Raw genomic sequence first — 27,080 nt, forward strand, 5'->3', positions numbered from 1 at the left:
TTGGGTCCTTCACGTCTCCCTCTCCCTCATCCCTTACAGCCAGTGCACCAGCAAGCCCTGCTGATTCCACCTTAATTTTTTTTTTTTTTGAGACAGGGCCTTGATTGTCACTCAGGCTGGAGTGCAGTGGCATGATCACAGCTCACTGCAGCCTCAACCTCCCAGGCTTAAACAATCCTCCTATCTCAGCCTCCTGAGTAGCTGGGGTCACAGGCATGCACCACTGCACCCAGCTAATTTTTAAATTGTTTGTAGAGATGGGGTTTTACTATGTTGCTCAGGCTGGTCTCCAACTCCTGGGCTCAAGTGATCCTCCCACCTAGCCCTCCCAAAGTGCTGGGATTACAGGCATGAGCCACTGCACCTGGCCTGATTCCACCTTTGAAACATTCCCAAAGTCCTTCTTCATTCCATCTCCGATGCCACTACTCTGGTTCAACATGCCCCCACCTCTTGCCAGACTAATGAAGTCAACTTCTTACTGGTCTACTTGTTCATTCTGGCCTTCCTCCCACCAAATTTCCACACATGCCCAGAGTGGGCTTTTTTTAAAAATGTGCAACACATTCAGATTACTCCTACTTGATGTGGACCCCATCAATGACATCTCATTGTTGTTTGGGCAGCATTTGAATCCCTCAACATGAACTATAAAGCCTGGTGGCCTGGCTTCCTTTCTAGCCTCATCTCCCTTTTCTTCAGATCTCACTATTGCTGTCCCAGCCTCTGTGCTATTCTTTCCTTCAATCCCCTGAAATTGCCATGCTCTCTTCTCATCTCTGGGTCTTCACATGAGTTATTTTCTGTCTCTGAATTAAATTTATTTCCCCACTCCCCAGACCATTTCATCTCCTTCTTATATCACCTCTAGCTTCCTCCAGGAAGCTTTCCTTGTAAATTCCCCAGCACCAAGTTGAGTCAGGAGCACCCTCACCCTCTGATCCTCCATAATCCCTTCTACTTCTCCTCTCATAGCCCTTTGTCACACTGAGATGTAATGTCCTATTTACTGTCTGTCTTTAGGATGAGGGCAGAGACTTTGTCTATTCTGGCCTTCACTGGATCCCCAAGACATAGAATAAGGTCTAGCACATGGCTAGTTGTCAAAAAAGTTTGTTGAATTAATTAGGCTCCCCATAGGGGCTGGAGCAGAGGCAACCCAGGGGATAATCCCAGACTCAAGTCACCCCCCCACACAGGAGATTCACCCCATGCATCTCACCGCATCAATCTCATTCAGGGCCTTCCACTGCTCATAGGGGACACCCAGGGCCTCAGCTGTCTGGATGGTCCTCTTCATGTGACTGGTCCACACCTTCAGGGAGCTGATGCCCTGGGACTGAATGAAGTTGGCCAGGGCATAGGCATACTAGGGTGTGGGGATGCAGAGGAGGAGAGAAGGGGAAAAGGAGAGGTAAGAGAGAGCAGGGTGGCCATCAGAACAAGCTCAGATCTGCCACAAATTGAGTGGTGATGAACAAGCAGAGCAAAGAGTTTAAATGTTCCAAACTTATAAAAAGCCATACTCTTTCCAATGTGATGGTGGGCCAAGGGAATAGAAAAGAGCATGACAGAGAGAGAGAGAGAGAGAGCACGCTTATTTCACGATTGCTCACCGAAGCCCCTACTTGGTTATTCATTCATTCAAACAGGCCCACCTCTAACATTTGTGGAGCCTGGGACAAGAGTACCAATGGAGGCACTCCATGCACAGTCTATCTCTCCATTTCTGGCTCTATCCTGCACTTCTATGTGCCTTTAGTACATGCTTGTGGATAACCAAGTCACATGACCAAGTTCTGTCCACATTTCCACCTCCATTGATCCCCATGCTCCACAAACAGCAACCCCTTGGTCATGTGATATGGCCTGACCTCAAGTGGACAGGCCATGTAGGCACTGATAGGCCCATGTAGGCACTGAAAGCGGACTCTAGACAATAAGGGCAAAGAATTCTAGGTTTGGGGTTACCCAGAGTATGGACTGGAAGTAGGGGTTGTGGGATTTGGGAGACATTACTTTTTGACACTGTGAACACTTATTGCTTAAGCAGGGTTCCTGGTACCCAGGTTCTAAGGGCATTCACACATGTATTGAGTGTTCGTGGCCCTGTGCTGGGTGCTGGGGTGTTCTTGTTCTCAAGACATGGCCAGTCCAGTGAGGGAAACACTGGCAGCACCGAGGGGAACCATAAAGGGCTGTGGGAGCCCAGAGGAGCTAGTGATTTCCTCCTCTGTGTATAAGTGTGTTGTTAACTGCTGACGGCATGTGTTAGGAACATCTGCACAGGTGCATAGTTCCAGGCACACATTTCTATATGCAGCTATAGGCGTTTCATACATACATTTCATTATGGACCTGAGTCAGGAGTCAGCATGCTCTGGTGGAAGGAGCCCTTGACAGGGAGGTATGAGCTGTAGGTTAAACTCCCTCAGCTCCCTTACATGGTCCCTTGTGCCCTCGGACACATCCCTGCCCCTCTCTGGCCTCATATCCAAAGAGCATTGTCTCACCTGGCCTGCTGTCTGGGGGCTGCACTTTAGATAGTGGATGGGGAGCACCCAGACCACAGCCTGGTACACAGTGGGTGCTGCGCAAGTGAGAGCTACCTCGACGGGGAGGTGCTTTGTAAACTGGGCCTGGTGCTCTGTGAGAAGCGTCAAGGTGGCGCCAGCTGTGTGCATGCACACACACACAGGTTTGTGTGCAGGGAGGCGTGCCCTGTGGAGACAGCCACGTGTCCAGCTGGGCTCCGAGCTGTGTGGGCAGGGCCGGGCTGGCTCCACCCAAGAGGGCCCTGGCTGCAGGGGCTGCCATGGGCTGGGGTCACACCTCCAGCAGCCTCTGACTCTGCTCTGAGGAGTGGGACATGAGGGAGTCACAGGTCAGCGTCTACCTCGAGGGGAGGCTGTCAGTCTGGAGGTAACAGAAAGGGAGACACCAGGGTGTGGCCATCCAGGATAGTGCCTTGCCTGGGGCACCTCCCCCCATCTCCAGTGGGGGAGCTGAGGGCAGGCCAGTAGGCCGGGCTTTCAGTCCTGGCTCTGTCTCATCCTGGCCGCCTGCCCTGGGGCTGCTCTCTGCTTCTTCATCCATAAACTTGTGGCAGGAATGCCCACCCCACAGACCTGTGGTGAAGATGAAATGAGCCACACATGCGGAAGCAGATGGCACCGTGACTGTGCATAGGTGTCCAATAAATGACAATTATGACAACAACTGTCCTTCCTGCACTTCATTTCCCACCTGTTCCATCCCCAAGCAGTCCTGCCAGCAGGAACAATACCTGTGCTAATAAGCCCAGGCACAGGGCCAAATGCTGTGGAAATGGATCCCTGTATTCAGCCAGCAACCAGCTAGTAGGTCACTGTGCTGGGCTGGGGAGAAGATACTCAGGCCAGGAGAGCCACACATAGGCCAGAACTGAGAGAGCTGGAGCCCAGGGCATGGCAACCTGCCTGGGAGGGAGGAGAGGATGGGGAGGGCTTCCTGGAGCAGGTGCTGGGCCTTGGAAGGGAGTGGGGAGGGCAGGAAGGACACTGTCATGAGTGGGGACAGGGGCTGCCAGTGTGACACCTGCGTTGGGATAAGGTCGGGAGGGCAGAATTGGGAAGAAGAGTGATTCAAGGGTGGGTCTCTCAGGGCAGCTGTCTGTGCCACTGACAGTCACCCACTGACAGAGGAGACAGAAGAGGGTAGACCAGGTGGGGAAGCTGCACTAGCAAAGGCACAAACTTGTGAGAAAGATGAGGGAACCAGTCAGGCAGGGCCAAGGGAGTCACTGTCATGGAGCAGCTGGCTTTGGGCAGGCCTTGGGTGCCAGGGCCAAGCTCTTAGACCTGCAGAACAGGTGGCATTGGGAGCCATTCGGCGGCTGGGTCGAGACTGAGCAGCTGATGGGTGGAAGAGCAGGAGTGATGGAATCTGCTTCTACCCCATCCCTGGGTCATTCCACCTGGGTCATTCTGGGTGGACCCAGAATGTGGCCACCACTACACCTGCAGCCCACCTAGGACAGCCCAGCCAACCCATCCGGGTGTGTGTGGCCCACCCTACCTGCTTGCCGCGAACTGAGAGGCCAGAGTCACCTCCGATGCGGCCTCTGATGTTGAGTTCACTCTCACCATGTCGGCATAGGTAGATGGAGCGAGGTGTGACATGGATATTCATGAGGTAGTAGACTGTGCGGCTCTGGATGTGATCCTGCACTCGGTTCACCATGTAGCGTGTGCCCACGTCGAAGATCTTGATGTAGGACAGGTGGCTGGGCCAGACCCAAGCAGGAGCAAGGGCAGCTCAGGGGCTAATGGTGGTAGGGTTGACCCCGAGAGAAACCCCGAACCACACACCCTTTCAAACCTCTTCCACAGCCCAGCTGTCACCTAATGTGATGCCATGCCTTGCCCTGTACCGAGTACCTGTCCTAGAGACTTGGTTATTGGCCACCCAAAGGAGCTCATTGCATGCTACCATTTCCCCCTGTCTCCTTCCTTCAGCCTCAACTTGAGCCAAACTGCCTTTTCACCTTCACTCATCCTGTTACAGGCAGCTGGGTTCTCTCTTCTGTGGTTCACACCCCTAACATAGTCAGACAGAAGCAGTATCCTTTGCATCCCTGGCTAGCTCCAATGTCTTACTGGCAGCTCCTGACTTGTTCACTCCCCTACCCTTTCCGATCCTGAGTTGAGCTCTTCACTCCTCTTTTTTTTTTTTTTTTTTTAGCCTCTGCTACATATTGTCTTTTATACTCTACACACAGCTACCAGATTGCCTCTGTGTGCATATGTGTGTCTGTGCATGTGTGTGTTTCTCTCCTCACTCAGAAGTGGGGTTGGCCTGGGTTATTTTCCTATTTGCTATGCAGTCAACAAACATACTCCAAACATACTCCTCTGTTCTAGGCATTGTGCTTGGCATGGAGACCCACTGTCTGTGCTTTGGGAGCTCTCTGGCCAGTCAGGAACAAATACTTGGAAACACATGATCAGTGCTCAACATTCATTCCATAAATAGTCACTCCCTCTAAGGTGTGCCAAGCAGTGGGGCATGGGGATACAGAGGTGGTCCACAACATTATTGGGGAACTTGTGGTCCTTGTCCCAAGTTCCTTACTGTATCCTCAATTCTGTGCTCTGTCATGAACTAATACCTATATACTGAATGATATTTAAACTGTTCAACCACCTGTTTGTGTAGAAGCTGAAGGGTGGAGTATAGGCACTGACTAATCAGAAGACTAGAAACATGGAGCAAGACTTCTGAGGCCTACGCTGTACCAGGCATTAAATCCTTTAGTTGTTGGCCTGTACAGAGTTCAGAGAAATCCCTGGGAAGAGGAGTGGAAGGCTGGGGCAATGGGGTGACACCAGCAGCCCTGGTTGCATGGTAACAAAACCAAGTGAATGGAAAGAGCTGCACTGCACTAACTCCAGGCAGGTAAGGTTGCTGATAGGTTTGGTTTCAGAAAGCCTCTCCCTAGTTCTGCCTAGAGAAGCCCTTTATGGCTGCACCACACTCATCATGCCCATCTGTGCCTAATGGCTTCCACAGGGCACTTGTATTTGTTGAACACTTTCTGTGCATCTGGCAGGGAGTGGGAACTTTTAAGCGCATGAATCCTCATAATATTGCTACAGAGCAGAAATTATCACCTCTGTTTCAAAGATGAAGAAACTGAGGCATAGAGAGAGAAAGTGATTTCTCCAAGGCCACCTTCTCGGGAAGAACCCCAGAATGCTCCCCTCTCCAATCATTTCTTCTAGAACCCTCAGAGCCTAGGGATAGAAAATATCTGATGTAAACTTGTTGCCTGGCTACTGTCTGTTCCTAACACTAGGTCCTTTGAGGCTCTAGGAGCTTCCAAATTCCTCAGCTTAGTCTGATCTTCTGGTTTTGCCTTCTCACACTGAGCCCAGTTGGCCTCACTTTATGGTCCCATGCCCATACCCATATCTTCTCTGTTTCATTCTTGTCTTCATACCTTTGCTATTACTCTTGGAATATTTTCTGTATTTCTCTACTCTTGTTCAGATTTAACTAGGCACTTACAAAGTGCTATTCTCTTTGCCCGATTTCCAAAGTTGAGCTGCTATGCATTTATACCTCAAGAGCCGGCATTATTCACTCTCTTTTTTGAGACCAGGATCATGTGAAGTCATTTAGAGGTGTTCCACACCAAAAATAGTAGAGTAGCTAATGCCTATGCTCATCCAAACTTTTAATTTTATTTAAAAATTTTTAAAAAAATTTTTAAATTTTTATTTAAAATAAAAATTATAAACTACAGAATATGGGGAGGTCCTCCCAAGTTCTGGTTTTATATTTTTCCACTTTGACTACCTTGATGCTGTTTTTGAAATAGCCAATATTATAAAAGCCTTTAAGCCAGCTGGGTGCGGTGGCTCATGCCTGTAATCCCAGCACTTTGGGAGGCCAAGGCGGGCAGATCATTTGAGGTCAGGAGTTCGAGACCAGCCTGGCCAACATGGTGAAACCCTATCTCTAATAAAAATACAAAAATTAGCCAGGCACGGTGGCGGGCACCTGTAGTCCCAGCTACTCAGGAGGCTGAGACAGGAGAATTGCTTGAACCCAGGAGGCAGAGGTTGCAGTGAGCTGAGATCACGCAACTGCACCCCAGCCTGGGTGACAGAGCGGGACTCTGTCTCAAAAATTAAAAATAAATAAATAAATAAAAGTTTTTAAGATAGTTTTTTTTCTTAGTTTGGTAGCCCTTATCTTGCTGGTAACCTCAGTGTAGTCTGCCTATTGGGTAATCCAGCTCGTTTAGACCTTCTTCCTCTAAGCTGGACTGGGTCCTATGTTCCTACAGCCCAGTTGGTTTACTGTCACCAGAGTTGTGACCAACTGTGTACTCATTGTCTTCTCCAACTAACTGGACATTCTGTAAAATCAGGGACAGCCCTTTCCTCTTTTGATTCCACGTTCAGGGCTGGGACCTGATGCATAGACTGTAAATGTCTGTTGATGGAGAAATGATGACATAAAGCTGACCTTCTAGATCTGTCTTCTTCTGGCCCAAACGAATTCATCAAACAGCAACCTAGCAACTGCAGGGTCTAGGCCCAGGGCTGGGGCTTTGTCAATGCTGTTCTTTCACTTACATCCTTCACCCCGGCCTTCAGGCTCCTTTCACCATATGCTGTTAGCCCATGTTGTGCCTTTGTGATAATTTTAAAAAGCCATACTTTCCTCAGGGTCACACAGCCCTACTTCAGCACACATCTTGGTGAGAGAAGCGAGTGTACCCTTGACCAGGGTGCCTGTACAATGAACAATCTGCACAACTGGGATATGGGTTCGAGTATATATTGTGCTACTGACTCATTCATTGTGTAGCCCAAGGTAAGACTTTGACTTGATCTGGGTCTCAGTTCCTCCATCTAAAGAGTGGGGCAGTAACAGTGCTCATTTCTTGGTACTTCAGTTGGGTAAGGCCACTCTTTAGATTTCTTAGAGTGGTGATGACCATTTGAAGCCTCTTTATACTTCTCACTTGGGGTCTCTTCTCATCATAATACATTTTCAAAGAGAGTAGGGTTCTGGGAACATTCTACATCTAAAACTCACATCTGCTCTCTCCTATCTTTAGTTGGTATGATGACAGAACATTTCTTGTTTTTTTTTTATGGGTCTTCTCATATGTCAAAGCACTATAGAAGCTACCCAAGGATAGAACCCACCTCTTTTGCCCCTATTTATACCCCCTACATATACCACAGCCCAAAGGGTCCAAATACTTGTTGATTGATGAGACATGGGAGTGTTGTGAAAAGAGACATGACTAGGAGACAGAACATGTAATTAGAATCCTAGCTCTACCCCTTGTGGTGGGAACTTGAGAAAGTAATTTCAACTCTCTAAGACTCAATTTCTTTTTCTTGAAATTTTATGATCATAAGACTTATCTCAGCCTCCTTTACAGGAGTCCTAGAGGATTAAATGTAAGAAAGAAGGTAAACATGTTTGGAAACTGAAGTGTCATTCACGTGTGAAGAACACTTTTGTAATAATAATCGCAACACCCACAGGAGGGGGGCATTTGTTCCCAGGGTCCTGAACTGTTCATATTGCTCAGGAAAGCACTATTTTAGTCATCCTAGGAACACCTTACACATCAAGGAATCAGAGCTGAAAGGATCCTTGAAGAAAGATCATCAAGTTCAGTTTCCTGATATTACAGATAGAGAAGTTGAGGCCCAGCAAGGGAGGATATTTACTCTAGGTTCTACAGGATATCAAAACTGGGTGAAAGATCTAGACCTTGACTTTGGGGTGCTGGCTCTTACCTGTCCAGTTCCTCATCCAAGGGTTGGTAGTTGACCTCATAGCACTCAATTCTCTTTAGAAAGTCTTCCAGAACCTTTTCCCGGTCACAGTCTATATAATCAGGGCTGCCAAGTTTCACTTGCTGGGAGCAGGGAGAACAGAGGTATCAAGGGAGACATTGGGAGACAGATGGTTTTCTTTGGAAGTTCCCTTAGAGACCATTGAGTACAAGATGCCTCATTATAAAGATGAGGAAATTGAGACCTGGAGAACACATCTTGCCCAAGTTTACAAAAATCAGCCAATTGAAAAGAAGCTGGTTGTGTGACTCCTCATTCCTAATCTCAAACAAGGCCTGTTACATTATACTCAGTCCCAGAGAATACACTGCTTATAAAAGAAGAACATTTATAAGAGGACCAGAAATTGTGATATGAGAAATGGCTGAAGAAGAGGAACTAGAGATCTTGGCCAGGGGTCATTATGACTTACATGTATCAAGTGTTTACCGGGAGGTTATGACGTGCTGTCTTTGGATTTCTGAAGACTGGCCTCTCCTAATCCACCAATACCCACGTCTCCTCCCACAATCCTCATCTCAGGTACTGGCACTATCACCTACCCAGTCGTATGATCCTAAATGGAACCTGGGAGTCATCCTAGATGTCTGTCTTTCTATCATCCCTCACCTCTTAGCAGGTACCAAATCCTCTCCACTCTATCATCTCCTCTAAATATCCATTCTTTCTTGCTTGTGCTCACTATAGCTTTGTGCCCAATTACTTTGTCTATATTCTTTTTAGTTCTAATGTATTCACCATACTGGCAGCCAGAAGGGTATTTCTAATATGAACATCTGGCCAAAGTATTCTCCTGCCTAAAGCCCTTCTACATTTTGTCATACCTTTTAGAAAAAAGTGTGAATTATTTTAGCAGGTGGCTCATGGCTTGTCATGATTGGGCCCCAAATTATTTCTTCATCCTTATCTCCCATGGCTCCCTTATTCCTCCACACATTTGGCTTTAGCCAATTTAAGCTACTTATAGTTCTCCGGAGATGCCATACTTAGTATATGCTTATATCCCTATTTTCCATTCTTCACCCACCAAATTCCTATGTGTTCTTCAAGGTACCATTCATTTTAATTTTACCTCCATTAGGAAGGCTTCCCTGATTTCTGCCCCCATGCAAAGTTAGGCCCTCAGCACTGTCTTCCCAAAGTTCCTCTGTTCCCTCATATCACCTCAGTTCTCAGAGTTCTGTATATATACTTGCCAGTCTTCCTTACTAGACTGTGCGCTCAAGGGAAGGACTCTCCACTATCCATATATATGTCTCTAATGCCCAGAATGGCCAAGACCAGGTGTATAGTCAATTTCTATTGAATCAATAGATAGATAGATAGATGGGAGGATGAAGAAGGAAGGGAGGAAATGGACATGCTGTATGTCCCAAAAAGTTAAAAAAATGACCTATTAATAAAAATTACAGGGAGGCAAATTCCAGCTTGACTGGACCGCATTTGTTGAAAGCAATGGGCCCCTTGTCATTGCAGGTATAAAAAGAAAATATAGATATACATTTAGGTAAGATTTCAAGTATCTGATGGAGGGTAGAAGAAAATTACCCTTAAGGTCTCTTCTGTTCTTGAGCTCCAGTAATTTGATGAAGTAGGGAACAACAAAATGTGGTAAATGACCTAGTTCTAGACCACATGTCTAGAATCTAAGAGCAGTGATAGTTCTGGTATGAATTTTGGGGCAGAATAAAAAATGTAGGCTTTTGAGGCAGACAGCCAAGCCTGAGGTCCAGTCCCACTTCCATCCCTTTGTCTGTATGAATTTTTGACAATTCATTTATGCTTTTGGAACCTCAGTTTCCTCTCTCTAACATGGAAATAATCTCTAATATGCAGTTTTGTTGTGAAAATTAATGACAGTCAAGTTTGATATCTGGAGCATACAAAGGGCACTATATATGTTGGCTTCATTAAAATTAATAGAGTCATTGTAAGCCAGGATGGTTAGGGAATGCTTCCTATGAAAACTCAGAGGAGAAGATCAGGGAGGAATACTTTCTTTAATCTCATGGAGTTGCCTTAGGCATAATCTCACCTCTGCCTTAGGCATGATCTAAGCCTAAGGCAGAGCAAAGTGGAAAAGTAACTGGTGGTCCTTACCCTGATGTTTTCTGCAATTATGCCAGGGTCATTACAAATGGACTCAATGAAAAACACCTATAAAAGAAACAGAAAAGAGATTTCCAGCAGGAAATTATGTTTGGTAGGAGCTGAACATAGCTTTACTCCTTTTCAATGGCTCTAAGTCATCTCCAGGGGCATCTCTGACAACATAATGCTCTCATACAGTGGTACTTTCAGGCTTCTGAGTTTCATGAGGCAGATTGGCTCTAAACTGAATGACCCCAGACTGTTGTTTTATATCTTTACTGGGTTTAGGTCTTATATAAGTTTTTTGTAGTGACTCTCTCCACTCTTTCCCCATAGCCAGCCTGTCTGCAGTCATCTTCCATTGCCTAATGTGGCACCCCTCCTTTCTTGTTCTGCTTTGCTGCTTCTGACTATATCCTGGAAAGTTAGAGAACCAAATTAAAATGTTGAGCTTATGGTTGCGGATTTGGCTGCTCTGAGTCCCCTGGTTTGCCTTTCTTTGGGGTTTGTGCTGGAGAAATAGGCTCTAGATAAGAGTTGGAGTGTTACCATACCTTGTAACCATGTTCTTTTGCAAACTGCAGGATCAGTGACCGTCGTTCTCTGGTAGTGTTGGTGGCATCAAAAACCTAGAGGCAGGTAATGAGATTGGCTTACTCTGAATCTGGTGCTAACAGAACACCTACTCTTTGCCCATCCCTGTGCTAAGTGGAGGGCTTCCATATGGAGGTAGAACTTGAACAAGGTCTTGAAGGATAGGAAGGATTCATGATTGGCTTATGACAATTTCACAAGCACATATTGGGCCCTTATGGTCTGTCCAGAAATGTATGCTACCCTGTGAGTGTAATAAGGCAAGAGGAAATTGTGGGTTTTTATTAGGGTCATTTTATAGGTGAGGTAACTGAGGCCTAGAAGAACTTGGCTTGACCAAAGTCACCGAGAGTTGCTGACAGAGCAGAGCTAGAACTGGTTCTCTCAATTCCTAGCTGAAGCTTCTTCCTTCCTTATCACTTTAGAAGTCCTCTAAAACAGGAAACAATTCCCTATCCTCAGCACCTGAGATTGGACCATTTGCATATTTGAGAATCTCCTCCCCTTTTATAATTTGCAAATCCTAGCCAAAATATTGACTAGATATTTAGGTAAGTCTCTATAACTCAAAACTGTTTGTACTGCAGTTTTAAATTCTAATATAGTCCTGCTGAATTATTGGGGGTAGACTGGTAGTGTATAGTGGTTAAGAGCGGGGATTCTGAAGCTATGCAACCTGGATTCCACTTCTGGCCCTGCCAGGTATACGTTGTACCACCTTGGGAAATTATTTAATGTCTCTGTGAACCATTCTTCTGGGCTCTGAATTGGGGCATAATAACAACACCTATCTCAAGGGGGGAGCATAAAATTAAGTTATTAATATATGCAAATACTCAGAACATAATGTTCTGTACACATTGGTAAATGTTCAGTACATATTAGCTAATTCCCTTCCCAGTAGTTACCCAAGGAAAAAATAAAAAATTTCTTTACCGCAACATGACCTTCCTCACGGCTGAGATAGTTGTGAACATCCTTCAGGGCTGCCAGGGCGCACTGCCTGAAATAGACCAGGAAAGAAAAAGAGGCAACCCTTATCCCCCAGGATGGATTTCTCTCTCATTGTCTGCAGTATCTTCTGTACCATCTCTCATGTCTTAGACTAACTTATCATGTATTGAACATCTACACAGGGTGCCCTACGCTTTAGGCACCGTACTAAGCACAGAGGGGTCAAACAGTTGAAAGTGGCTATGTGTGCACAGCTTACACGGTTTACGGGCAGGTATAAAGTGACACAATCAGGAAAAGCTGAGCAATGACAGAAGCCATAATATTAAGGGCTCCAACCCTTGAGCTAATGGAACTCAAGCTGAACTGTTTTATGGACCCAAGTAGAGCATGTGGTCTGTGAAGTAAAAGGCATTCCTGGCATGGGTAACACACAGGCATGACAGTGGCAATGTATTTATGCTTTCAGCAAAAATCTCTTTAGTGATTACTCACTGCCAGGTTCTATAATGAAGGCATAAGGCCCAGGCTCTATTCTGCAAGTACTCAGAGTCTTGTAGTGCAGAGAGACCTTGAGGTTGAACTGATGAGACTACAGAAACTAGAGTAGGCCAAGGTATTGAGATTCATGCCTCAAATGCTAAGCTGAGAAGTTTCTACTCTCTCCTGTCAGAAGTAGAAGACCATTAAAGGTTCTTGATAAGTGGATGGTTATGACCAGAAACAGGATTTGGGCAGGAAAATGGAAGGGCTGTTCCAACTACTGTTTGAGAGTCTAGAGGGCCTCCTTTCTGGTCCAGATTATTCTTGACCAGAAACAGGATTTGGGCAGGAAAATGGAAGGGCTGTTCCAACTACTGTTTGAGAGTCTAGAGGGCCTCCTTTCTGGTCCAGATTATTCTGCCCTACTCCCCCAGTATCTGAACAAGGGCCTTTCAGCCATGAGACAGCACAGGTTCCTAAAATATTGGGTACTTACTTCCTGATTTGCAGGGCTTCCATGTTGTCTGGAAGAAAGAATTCATAGTTCTTGTAGCTCACTGCCTCTCGTCGATACTGGCCTAAATTAAACACTGAAAGCAGGGAGTGCCAGTGAAGAGGTTGGGAAGATCCCAGTGGCCAAAAAAATGTCCTTGCTGGGAGGGACCTCAGAGGTAGAAGAAGGTATAATTTGTAGCTATAAAATATGCTTTTAAAACTTCAAATTATGGCTACCAGTTTATTTATTCCTCACAACAGCCCTGCAAAGTAGAGATCACTATTACCATTTTATAAATGAGGAAACTGAAAGTTCAGAGATAGGAAATAACTTACACAGTGTAAGTTATTTCCTATCTGTGGATATCTGAGATCAAACCCAGGTCTATTTAGCTCCATAGCTGGTGGTCTTTCCATTATTCTACTTTATCATAAATGCCAATCCTTAAAATGCCCTACTCCAGTGGAAAGATGAAGAAATAGAGATCTAGGGAGTAAAATTAATCACCAAGGGTCAAACAGTGAGTGAGTTGGTGACAGATATAGACTGGACCTCCTGACTTCTAGTCCAAAGTTATTTTATTTTTCTATATTATGAGGAAGATTCTAAATCTAAATCTCTAGGCCATACTTTCCCACTTGCAATGATGAAAAACTAGAGAGGAGGGAAGGAAAGGAGGAGAAAGAAGATAAGCAGCCAAAGAGTTAACATTTCATTCACTCATCCAACAAATACTTTTTGACTCCTACTCTGTGAAGCAGGATATGAGCTCTGGGTCTCAGGGATTAGCCCGATCTTCATGATGGGGCCTTTAAGGCACTCACAGTCCAACAGGTAAGACAGTGAGTAAACCAGTAAATGGAGAGCTCCCACAGAGTTTGTTCAATGCTCTGACAAAGACAATATGAAGCCACGGAAGACAGTGAGAGGGAAGGAAAGACTAATTGTACTTGGAATGATCTGAGAAGGTTTCACCATTTGAACCAGGCTTTTTAGGGTAGGCACCTTTTACAGGCAGATATGGGCAGTGGGAGTCAGGAACAAAGGCATTCCAGGTAGAGGAACAGCTTGAGCAAGAGTATGGCATTGGCAGAAGGAAGAGCATGTTTGGAGGATGGTGAGTCATCCACTATAGCTGAGGCCTGAGATGCTGGAAGGGGCCAATTGTGGAGGGCCTTGAACAACAGGGTAAGGAGCTTGGATTTAAACCTGCAGGCCAAGGGGACCTTTGGAGGCCACAGGCATGTTCAGCTTTGTGCTTTGAAATATGACTCTGGAGGCCTTTGAGAGAATTGAGTGAAGAAGATAGAAAGCAGGGGAATCAGAACCCATGATGGGGCCCTTAAGGCAGAAACCCGTCTGCCAGTGTCCCATGTGCCTCTACACTCAGCAGATTTTCCTGAGAGCTTGCAGTCCTCCATGAGAGCTGCTCCTTCTCTCCTTCCCTTCTGCCAATGTCTTATTCCTCCCACAAGACTCAGCTCAAACATATCCTATGTAGGAAGCTTTCCTTGCCTTCCAGTTGGCATATCCCTTTGTGATTTCATACAGCACCCTGCTCCTGCTCTAGAATTCCTAGATGATATGAGGTATTCTTATACATCCCAGCTAGACTCAGAACTCCTCAAGGACAGGGTGTGAGTCTCAACCAGTTTTGTATCCCCACTGCCTAGCAGGAGTTTGGGCACATGGTAAACCATCAGGAAACTCTTCACCAGTGAATTAGATAAAGAGAACATAGATGAACAGAAAGAAGAAATGGGAAAAAGAAACAAAAATTGGGGAGAGGAAGGAAGAGAGGGAGAGATAGAGGGAAGTGGGGCAGAGAGACAGGATGTTGAGATTAACAAGGAAAAGAAGGAGACAAAAAGAATGGAGAAAAGGAGACTATAGGGCTAACATGGGATTCTTTTCTCTTCCAATCAGTAGAATCATGCATTAGACCTGGCACAGTGAATATCAGGCTTAGAATCAAATAGACCTGGGTTCATATCTTGGTTCTATAACTGGCTATATGCCTTTAGACAAGGCACTTCACTCCTTGGGCCTTAATTTCCTCAGCTATGAAATGGTGAAGAAGTGGTAATGCTAATAAAAGTAGTAATATTGGTATGGCAATAATAGTAATGGCAATAAAAATAGTATGTTACTCACAGGATTGTTTTGAGGTCATGGAACTTCTTGAGAGAAGACATTTAATCTTAATACTAGTTTTCCTATGCTTAGCACCTAGAGTGGTGTTGGGCACAAAGTATGTGCTCAAGAAGTTATAAAATGTATAAGAATGTAGTAATAGTGGTAGCAGTAGTCCTAATGCTGGTAATAATAATGATGGGGCGTTTCTGGTATTGAGGACTTTGGCCTTCTACCTAAGTAAGGTTTTCAGCCAGTAGCTTTTATGGGTTTGTTGAACAAAGGCTTTCAGAGACATACCTTTAGTTGGTGTTCCTATCCAGTTGAGATATCGTGTGAGCTTCGTGGAGATATAGGTCTTGCCTCGAGCTGGTAAACCCACCATGATCACCATTGTGGGGGAATTGGTAAACTGGGGTATGGATGCTGAAAAATAAACAGACCCTCAAAAGCTTATCCTCAGATTCATAGGCTCTTCTGGTATTAGGCCAGAAATGTAGAGTTGTAAAGAACATGTCTCCCACCATTACAATAACGAAAAAACCGGGAAAGTGAAAATTAAGAACTTCTCTCAGACTCATCAGAAAACTGAGGTTGCAGTACCACAAACCTGTAGAAACAACCATCTTCAAGGGAGCCACAGGACCAGGCATTTGCTTACCTGGTGCAGATACCACTGAACAACATACAAACTTTATAAGAGGATTCAGCTAAAAATTATAATGAATTGCTAAAGGCTGGTTTTGGGCTAGTGTGAGAATGTGAAGCCTGTAGGAGCTGCAGACATAGGCAATTTTGCACCCCTTTGCAGAGTTTTCCTCCAGGAACTCCCCCAGGTGCTGACAAGAAAGACTGAGAAGACTCCTGAGAAAGATATCCTGTAGTTCTGCTCGGGGAGAACAGTATAATAGCTGTTGCTGAAATTCTGCACAGACTAGTTTCCCTATATTCTCTATGGAGCAAAAGCCTTACTATTCAGGGAAAAGGCAACAAAAACCAGCTTGAAAGTACTGGGAGAAACTCACTGCAGCTGGCAGAGCAGAATGGCCAACATCACTGAAACTCTGCCCATAGCAATCTACCTTATCTTCCCAAAGGGAAAAAAGTCTTAGTCCTCAGAAGAAAGGGCAACAGAAACTGAGGGCACTGGTGAAAACTCACTACAGCTGGGGGAGAAAATTGAAAAAAAAAAATCCTAACCCAGGAGGGGCAGGAAAATGTGCTAAGCCCACTTGGGTTAGAACATAGGAGGAGGGGCAGGAACACTTGTGAAGGTCATACCTCCAACACCCAGGGTAAGCCTGCCTAAGACTGAGACTTAATCAGCATAGCATAGAATGTCCCAGGTCCCCATTTCCCCACTACCAGGCTAAAAAGCATCAGTAAAAATAACAGTGGAATACATCTATAAGAGATTTAAGAGATATATTATCTCCAGGGTGTAGCACAAAGGGCAGAATCAAAGCAAGGAATAAAAACAATGTCTGAAGAGAAAAGCAATCATTAGGACCAGAGTAAGTTATGACACAGATGTTGGAAATATCAGACAAGGAATTTGTTTATTTATTTGGATTATTTTACTTTCTTTTTTTACATTATAGATTCAGGGGTTATACGTGCAGGTTTGTTACCTGGGTATATTGTGTAATGGTGGGGTTTGGGCTTCTAGTGAACCCATCACCCAAATAGCGAACATAGTACTCACTAGGTAGATTTTCAACTCTTGCTCCCTCCCACTGTTCCCCCTTTTGGAGTCCCCTTTGTCTACTGTTTCCATCTTTATCAGATAGGAAACTTAAAATAGCTATGATTAGTATGTTAAAGGCTCTATTGGAAAAGTTTATCATGCAAGATCAGATAGGTAATTTCGGCAGGGAGGTGAAAAGTATAAGAAAGAATCAAATATAAATGGGAGAGAAAAAAACACAGTAACAGATCTGAAGACTAACTTTGATGTGCTCATCAGTAGACTCTGCACAGCTGAGGCATCAGTGAACTTGAAGATAGGTCAATAGAGATCACACAAACTGAAATGCAAAGAGAAAAAAAGAGCAAAAAAAGAAACCAGAACAAAACATCCAAGAACTGTGGGACAATATCAAACAGTATAACATATATGTATTTAGAACACAAGAAGGGGAAGAAAGAATAAGGCAGAAGAAATATTTGAAGACATAATGGCCAAAATTTTCCAAATTAATGACTGACACCAAACCACAGATTCAAGAAGCTCAGAGAACACCAACCAGGGTAAATACCAAAACCAAACCAAAAACCACACCCAGACAATATCAAATTCAAATTGCAGAAAATCAAGACAGAAATAAAATCTTGAAGATTGCCAGGAAGAAGGCGGTAGGTGGGGAACATCTTACCCACAGAAGAACAAAGAGAAGAATTATACCAGACTTCTTGTCAGAAACCACATAAGCAAAAAGACAGTGGAATGAAACCTTTAAAGTATTGTAAGAAAAAAATGCCAATCCAGAATTCCAAGTTCTGCAAAAATATCCTTCAAAAATTAAGATAAAATACTTTTTCAGACAAACAAAAACTGAGGAAACTCAACATCAGCAGACTGTCTTACAGTCTAAATATTAAAAGAAATTCTTCAGAAAGAGGGTTATGATATAGGTCAGAAAATTGGGTGTACATAATTAAAGGAAGAGTGTTGCAAAAGGAATAAATGAAGAAAAATATAACTATCATATTCTTAATTGTTCTAAAATATAACTGATCTTTTAAAGCAATAATAGTACCAATGTATTATATGTTTATTGCATTTGTAAAAAAATAATGGAATACAACAATGAAACAAAGAATGGAAGGAAGGAATTGGGGATAGTCTTGTACTACACATGAAGCAGTATAGTATTATTTAAAGGTGAACCAAATTATATAAAAATGTACATTACAAACTTTATGGAAATGACTAAAAAAGTTTCTTTAAAAGATATCTAAATAATAAATAAATACATGAGACAAAATGGGATCATACAAAATGACCAAATAAAATAATGAAAGGCAGAAAAAAAGAGGGAAAAAGGAAACGAAAGCCAAATACAGTAAATAGAAAACATCAAGAACAAATATAATGAAAAGAAAACAGAAAGATGGTAATCTAAGTATATTGACAATCACTTTAAATGTGAATCGACTAAACATTCCAATTAAAGACCAAGGTGGTCAGTTTAGATTAAAAAGTAGGATCCAACTACATGCCATTTACAAAACATATATAGTTGGGTCCAATTCTCAGACCTTTTATCTCTCACTAACTCAAATATAAAACTCTGAGAGAATGCATGGACAACTATATGAAAATTGAAAGGTAAATCTAAGTAGGTAGATCAGAGAAGACACCAGAGTTTGAAGTACCAACTAAACAATTGCAAATTCAACATTACTTTTCCCCCATTCAGTATCCTGAGCCTGAATTCAACATGGTGTGCAATCCAAAATGAGCATTGTTTAGCAGACAGAGATGCAGGAGAAGTCTTGGAGTTTTGGCTCAAGGAATGTAAAAGAGAACTAAAATTCGGAGAGTGGGGGAAATCCATTGGGTGTTTATTTACTCCTTCTTTGGTTCCACAGTGGAGGTAGTAAAAGCAAAGGTGGCTCAGAAGCAATAGTGGCCCAGAATGGGAGCCTCCAGGAATCAAAACTGTGGGATAAGGTCCTTCCTCTAGGTGAAGCCACGATGTCAAGAAGACACCTTTATACCAGTTTTTCCTCTCCCTCTCCCTCTCGTTCTCACTCTCCCTCTCCCTCTCTCATCCTCACTCTCTCCTCCTGCTACTTGTTTCTGGAAATGCTACAACCATGACAGTGGGTAGTTTTTGAAGAGAAAACAGAAATGAGAGCCCAGGGAACTGGAAAGTACTGAAAAGATAAAGGAAAGGGAAGAGTTTTGAAAAAGCAACAGTGTAAAGTTGATTTGAACCCCTGGGCTTACCTCTGACTTGTGACTCCTTTGATCTTCATTAGCATACCAAAGATTTGGAAACTCAACTACAAATTACACCTCCACCCAAGTCTCAGACTAACCACTAGATGGTACACATGCAGGACAGACCTATATAGTACTGAGAAAGGCTGGAAAATTGAATTGATGTGGGAACCAAAATATATAAAAGGCTAAAACAAAAATATAGACCTTCTCCATAGGATATAAACAAGATACAGAATCTCAACACAATACTCACAATGTCCAGGATACAAACTACAATTAATCAGCATGCAAATAACCATAAAAATTTCAATTAACATGGAAAAAGACAACAGACATGAATGATGAGATTACATTAAATTATCTTAAATTAGCTATAATAAAAATGCTTGAATGAACAATAACAAGCGATTTTGGAACAAATATTTAAAACAGAAGCACTCAGTGAAGAAACAGAAGATATAAATAGGCTTTACCATTCAGGACATAGGCATGGGCAAGGACTTCATGTCTAAAACACCAAAAGCAATGGCAACAAAAGCCAAAATTGACAAATGGGATCTAATTAAACTCAAGAGCTTCTGCACAGCAAAAGAAACTACCACCAGAGTGAACAGGCAACCTACAAAATGGGAGAAAATTTTCGCAACCTACTCATCTGACAAAGGGCTAATATCCAGAATCTACAATGAACTCAAACAAATTGACAAGAAAAAAACAAACAACCCCATCAAAAAGTGGGTGAAGGACATGAACAGACACTTCTCAAAAGAAGACATTTATGCAGCCAAAAAACACATGAAAAAATGCTCACCATCACTGGCCATCAGAGAAATGCAAATCAAAACCACAATGAGATACCATCTCACACCAGTTAGAATGGCAATCATTAAAAAGTCAGGAAACAACGGGTGCTGGAGAGGATGTGGAGAAATAGGAACACTTTTACACTGTTGGTGGGACTGGAAACTAGTTCAACCATTGTGGAATTCAGTGTGGCGATTCCTCGGGGATCTAGAACTAGAAATACCATTTGACCCAGCCATCCCATTACTGGGTATATACCCAAAGGACTAGAAATCATGCTGCTATAAAGACACATGGACACGTATGTTTATTGCGGCATTATTCACAATAGCAAAGACTTGGAACCAACCCAAATGTCCAACAATGATAGACTGGATTAAGAAAATGTGGCACATATACACCATGGAATACTATGCAGCCATATAAAATGATGAGTTCATGTCCTTTGTAGGGACATGGATGAAATTGGAAATCATCATTCTCAGTAAACTATCTCAAGAACAAAAAACCAAACACCGCATATTCTCACTCATAGGTGGGAATTGAACAATGAGAACACATGGACACAGGAAGGGGAACATCACACTCTGGGGCCTGTTGTGGGGTGGGGGGATGGGGGAGGGATAGCAATGGGAGATATACCTAATGCTAGATGACGAGTTAGTGGGTGCAGCACACCAGCATGGCACATGTATACATATGTAACTAACCTGCACATTGTGCACATGTAGCCTAAAACTCAAAGTATAATAAAAAAAAGAATCAAATGGATATTTTGGACTAAAAATATACTAGCTGAAATAAAAACTTAGGAATGAAAGAGTAGATAGAAATTTCATAGGTATTACAATGACAAGAGTATATAATAGCAATTCTAAACACATAAATTCGACAACATAGATGAAACAAATTCCTCAAAAAGAACAAACTGGCAAACCTTATCCAAAATGTAACAAATAATCTAAATAATCTAAATCCTTCTATAAATATTACTGAAATTGAATTTGTAATTAAAATCTACCCAGGTCCAGACGGTTTCACTGGCAAATTTTACCATTCATTTAAAGAAGAAATAGCATCAATTCTATACAATCTCTCTATGAAACTAGAAGACAGGAAAATACATATCAACTTACTCTGTGAGGCCAGCATTACCCTGATATAAAAACCAGAAAAATAAGTGATACAAAAAAAGAAAACTCCAAGTCAATATCCCTCATGAACATAAACATAAGAATCCTAAAAAAATGCAAATGAAATTTGGCTATATATAAAATAGATAATTAATATACCACAAGAAAGCACGGTTTTTCTCAGGAATACAAGGCTGGTTCAATATATGAAAATCAGTCAAAGCAATCCATTCTAAAGATGTAAAACCCCATGGTATGGTTTGAATACATCCTCCAAAGTTCATGTGTTGGAACTTAATCTCCAATGCAACAGTATTGAGAGGTGAGACCTTTAAGAAGTGATTAGGTCATGAGGGCTCTACCTTCATGAATAGAGGCTTCTGCCCTCATGAATGAATTAATGGCATTAATAATGAAATGGTTTAGTTAACTCAGAAAACAGTTCCTGATAAAAGGATAAGTTTGGCCCCCACACTCGCATGCACAGGCACGCACATAAGCACACTCTCTCTTGCCCTTTCACCTTCCACAATGGGATGATGCAGCAAGAAGGCCCTCACCAGATGTGGCCACGTGATCTTGGACTTCCCAGCCTCCAGAACTGTAAGAAATAAATCTCTGTTCTTTATAAATTAGCCAGTCTGTGGTATTCTGTTTTAGCAGCACAAAATAGATTAAGATGCCCCAAATTATATCAGCAGATGAAAAAAAACTTTTTACAAAATACAATATCCATTCATAATAAAACTCTTAGCAATTTGGAATAGAAGGGAGCTTCCTTAACCAGATAAAGAATATTTACAAAAAATCTACAGCTAATATCATACTTTATGTTGACAGACTAAATGCTTTCTCTCTAATATCAGGAACAAGGCAAGGATGTCCACTCTCACCACTCCCACTCAACATAGTACTGTAACTCCCAGTCAATATTATAAGGCAAGAAAGGTAATATAAGGCATGCAAATTGTAAAGGAAGAAATAAATCTGTCCCTGTTCATCCATAATATGATTGTCTGTGTAGAAAATCCCAGGAAATCTATAATTTATTTTATGTTTTATTTTTTGAGACACAGTCTTACTCTGTCACCCAGGCTGGAGTGCAGTGCCATGATCATGGCTCACTGCAACCTCTGCTTCCCAGGTTCAAGGGCTTCTTATGACTCAGCCTTCATAGTAGCTGGGATTACAGGCATGTGCCACCACACTTGGCTAATTTTTGTATTTTTAGTAGAGATGGGGTTTCACCATGTTGGCCAGGCTGGTCTCGAACTCTTGGCCTCAAGTGATCTGCCCACCTCAGTCTCCCAAAGTGCTGGGATTATAGGCATGAGCCACTGCAGCCGGCCCAAAATCTATTTTTAAAAACCCTTCTAGTACAAATAAGCAAGTTTATCAAGTTCACAGGATACAATGTCAACACATAAAAGTCAATCATAATACTATATACAATCAATAATTCATTTTTTAATTTTTTTAAGTTTTATTATTATTATACTTTAAGTTTTAGGCTACATGTGCACAATGTGCAGGTTAGTTACATATGTATACATGTGCCATGCTGGTGTGCTGCACCCACTAACTCGTCATCTAGCATTAGGTATATCTCCCATTGCTATCCCTCCCCCCTCCCCCCACCCCACAACAGGCCCCAGAGTGTGATGTTCCCCTTCCTGTGTCCATGTGTTCTCATTGTTCAATTCCCACCTATGAGTGAGAATATGCGGTGTTTGGTTTTTTGTTCTTGAGATAGTTTACTGAGAATGATGATTTCCAATTTCATCCATGTCCCTACAAAGGACATGAACTCATCATTTTATATGGCTGCATAGTATTCCATGGTGTATATGTGCCACATTTTCTTAATCCAGTCTATCATTGTTGGACATTTGGGTTGGTTCCAAGTCTTTGCTATTGTGAATAATGCCGCAATAAACATACGTGTCCATGTGTCTTTATAGCAGCATGATTTCTAGTCCTTTGGGTATATACCCAGTAATGGGATGGCTGGGTCAAATGGTATTTCTAGTTCTAGATCCCCGAGGAATCGCCACACTGAATTCCGCAATGGTTGAACTAGTTTCCAGTCCCACCAACAGTGTAAAAGTGTTCCTATTTCTCCACATCCTCTCCAGCACCTGTTGTTTCCTGACTTTTTAATGATTGCCATTCTAACTGGTGTGAGATGGTATCTCATTGTGGTTTTGATTTGCATTTCTCTGATGGCCAGTGATGGTGAGCATTTTTTCACGTGTTTTTTGGCTGCATAAATGTCTTCTTTTGAGAAGTGTCTGTTCATGTCCTTCACCCACTTTTTGATGGGGTTGTTTGTTTTTTTCTTGTCAATTTGTTTGAGTTCATTGTAGATTCTGGATATTAGCCCTTTGTCAGATGAGTAGGTTGTGAAAATTTTCTCCCATTTTGTAGGTTGCCTGTTCACTCTGGTGGTAGTTTCTTTTGCTGTGCAGAAGCACTTTAGTTTAATTAGATCCCATTTGTCAATTTTGGCTTTTGTTGCCATTGCTTTTGGTGTTTTAGACATGAAGTCCTTGCCCATGCCTATGTCCTGAATGGTAATGCCTAGGTTTTCTTCTAGGGTTTTTATGGTTTTAGGTCTAACGTTTAAGTCTTTCATCCATCTTGAATTAATTTTTGTATAAGGTGTAAGGAAGGGATCCAGTTTCAGCTTTCTACATATGGCTAGCCAGTTTTCCCAGCACCATTTATTAAATAGGGAATCCTTTCCCCATTGCTTGGTTTTCTCAGGTTTGTCAAAGATCAGATAGTTGTAGATATGCGGCATTATTTCTGAGGGCTCTGTTCTGTTCCATTGATCTATATCTCTGTTTTGGTACCAGTACCATGCTGTTTTGGTTACTCTAGCCTTGTAGTATAGTTTGAAGTCAGGTAGCGTGATGCCTCCAGCTTTGTTCTTTTGGCTTAGGATTGACTTGGTGATGTGGGCTCTTTTTTGGTTCCATATGAACTTTAAAGTAGTTTTTTCCAATTCTGTGAAGAAAGTCATTGGTAGCTTGATGGGGATGGCATTGAATCTATAAATTACCTTGGGCAGTATGGCCATCTTCACGATCTTGATTCTTCCTACCCATGAGCATGGAATGTTCTTCCATTTGTTTTTATCCTCTTTTATTTCATTGAGCAGTGGTTTGTACTTCTCCTTGAAGAGGTCCTTCACATCCCTTGTAAGTTGGATTCCTAGGTATTTTATTCTCTTTGAAGCAATTGTGAATGGGAGTTCACTCAGGATTTGGCTCTCTGTTTGTCTGTTTTTGGTGTATAAGAATGCTTGTGATTTTTGTACATTGATTTTGTATCCTGACACTTTGCTGAAGTTGCTTATCAGCTTAAGGAGATTTTGGGCTGAGACAATGGGGTTTTCTAGATATACAATCATGTCATCTGCAAACAGGGACAATTTGACTTCCTCTTTTCCTAATTGAATACCCTTTATTTCCTTCTCCTGCCTAATTGCCCTGGCCAGAACTTCCAACACTATATGTTGAATAGGAGTGGTGAGAGAGGGCATCCCTGTCTTGTGCCAGTTTTCAAAGGGAATGCTTCCAGTTTTTGCCCATTCAGTATGATATTGGCTGTGGGTTTGTCATAGATAGCTCTTATTATTTGAGATACGTCCCATCAATACCTAATTTATTGAGAGTTTTTAGCAGGAAGGGCTGTTGAATTTTGTCAAAGGCCTTTTCTGCATCTATTGAGATAATCATGTGTTTTTTTTCTTTGGTTCTGTTTATATGCTGGATTACATTTATTGATTTCCATATATTGTACTGGCCTTGCATCCCAGGGATGAAGCCCACTTGAGCATGGTGGATAAGCTTTTTGATGTGCTGCTGGATTTGGTTTGCCATATTTTATTGAGGATTTTTGCATCAATGTTCATCAAGGATATTGATCTAAAATTCTCTTTTTTTGGTTGTGTCTCTGCTCGGCTTTGGTATCAGGATGATGCTCATCTCATCAAATGAGTTAGGGAGGATTCCCTCTTTTTCTATTGATTGGAATAGTTTCAGAAGGAATGGTACCAATTCCTCCTTGTACCTCTGGTAGAATTCGGCTGTGAATCCATCTGGTCCTGGACTCTTTTTGGTTGGTAAGTTATTGATTATTGCCACAATTTCAGAGCCTGTTATTGGTCTATTCAGAGATTCAACTTCTTCCTGGTTTAGTCTTGGGAGGGTGTATGTGTCGAGGAATGTATCCATTTCTTCTAGATTTTCTAGTTTATTTGCGTAGAGGTGTTCGTAGTATTCTCTGACGGTAGTTTGTATTTCTGTGGGATCGGTGGTGATATCCCCTTTATCATTTTTTATTGCGTCTATTTGCTTCTTCTCCCTTTTCCTCTTTATTAGTCTTGCTAGCGGTCTATCAATTTTGTTGATCCTTTCAAAAAACCAGCTCCTGGATTCATTAATTTTTTGAAGGGTTTTTTGTGTCTCTATTTTCTTCAGTTCTGCTCTGATCTTAGTTATTTCTTGCCTTCTGCTAGCTTTTGAATGTGTTTGCTCTTGCTTTTCTAGTTCTTTTAATTGTGATGTTAGGGTGTCCATTTTGGATCTTTCCTGCTTTCTCTTGTGGGCATTTAGTGCTATAAATTTCCGTCTACACAATGCTTTGAATGTGTCCCAGAGATTCTGGTATGTTGTGTCTTGTTCTCGTTGGTTTCAGAGAACATCTTTATTTCTGCCTTCATTTCGTTATGTACCCAGTAGTCATTCAGGAGCAGGTTGTTCAGTTTCCATGTAGGTGAGCGGTTTTGAGTGAGTTTCTTAATCCTGAGTTCTAGTTTGATTGCACTGTGGTCTGAGAGACAGTTTGTTATAATTTCTGTTCTTTTACATTTGCTGAGGAGAGCTTTACTTCCAAGTATGTGGTCAATTTTGGAATAGGTGTGGTGTGGTGCTGAAAAAAATGTATATTCTGTTGATTTGGGGTGGAGAGTTCTGTAAACAATTCAAAATCAAAATTTAAAAAAAATTTACAATAGTTCTAATAAGACAAAATCATTAGGTATAACACCAATAAAACATGTATAAAAGATCTGTATGCTGGAAATTACAAAATGTTGTTAAAAAAATCAAAGAGCTACATAAATAGATATACTGTGTTCATGGACTGGAATACTCAATATGGTAAAGATGTCTATTCTCCCCAAAGTGACCTATATACTTAACACAATAACAATAAAAACCCTATCAGGATATTTTAGATATAGACAAGCTGATCCTGAAACTCATATGGAAGGGCTAGGAAACTAGAATGGCTAAAACAATTTGCAAAATAAAAACAATGTTGCTGAAACTTCAAATTATACTGCAAGGCTATAGTTACCAAAACAGCATGGTACTGGTATAAAAACAGGCACGTAGAGCAATGGAACAAAATTCGGAACCCAGAAATAAAGCCAAATACTTACAGCTAACTGATCTTTAACAAAGCATGCAATAACATAAAGTAGGGAAATGATACCCTATTCAATTAATGATGCTGGGATAATTGGCAAGCCACATATAGAAGAATAAAACTGGACCCTCCTCTCTCACTTTATACAAAAATCAACTCAAGATGGATCAAAGACCTATACCTCAGACCTGAAATCATAAAAATTTTACAAGATAACATTGGGAAAACTCTTCTAGACATTGGCTTAGGCAAAGAATTCATGACTAAGAGCCCAAAAGCAAATGCAACAAAAACAAAAATAAATAAATGGGACATAATTAAACTAAAATGCTTCTGTGCAGTAGAAGAAATAATCAGCAGAGTAAACAGACAACCAACAGAGTGGGAGAAAATATTCGCAAACTATGCATTTGATAAAGGACTAACATCCAGAATATACAAGAAACTCAAAACAACTCAGCAAGAAAAAACAAATAATCCCACCAAAAAGTGCGCAAAGGACATGAATATAGAATTCTCAAAAGAAGATATATAAACAGCGAACAAACACATGAAAAAATGCTCAACATCACTAACTTTCAGGGAAATGCAAATTAAAACCACAATGAGATACCACCTTACTCCTGCAAGAA

At 42.1% G+C, this 27,080-nt stretch overlaps 1 protein-coding gene across 3 annotated transcripts in view; it reads right to left on the reverse strand.

Moving 5' to 3' along the window:
• The window catches only part of PFKFB1 (6-phosphofructo-2-kinase/fructose-2,6-biphosphatase 1), a 67,180-nt gene that overhangs the window by 16,298 nt on the left and 23,802 nt on the right, over positions 1–27,080 (reverse strand). The window contains exons 2-9 of one of the 3 annotated variants that reach the window (XM_034950716.3): positions 15,421–15,546; positions 12,988–13,015; positions 11,991–12,057; positions 11,015–11,089; positions 10,470–10,526; positions 8,310–8,431; positions 4,057–4,264; positions 1,223–1,369 (exon numbers count right to left, since the gene is read on the reverse strand). In XM_034950716.3, coding sequence (XP_034806607.3) covers positions 1,223–1,369; positions 4,057–4,264; positions 8,310–8,431; positions 10,470–10,526; positions 11,015–11,089; positions 11,991–12,057; positions 12,988–13,015; positions 15,421–15,546 — 830 coding nt within the window. Of the gene's footprint in view, positions 1–1,222; positions 1,370–4,056; positions 4,265–8,309; positions 8,432–10,469; positions 10,527–11,014; positions 11,090–11,990; positions 12,058–12,987; positions 13,082–15,420; positions 15,547–27,080 lie in introns of all 3 variants that reach the window. The other 2 variants (XM_003807145.6, XM_057301063.1) reach the window with 2 other exon arrangements.

This window comes from Pan paniscus, chromosome X (assembly GCF_029289425.2).
Source record: "Pan paniscus chromosome X, NHGRI_mPanPan1-v2.0_pri, whole genome shotgun sequence".
In the NCBI taxonomy this organism is placed as follows: domain Eukaryota; kingdom Metazoa; phylum Chordata; class Mammalia; order Primates; family Hominidae; genus Pan; species Pan paniscus.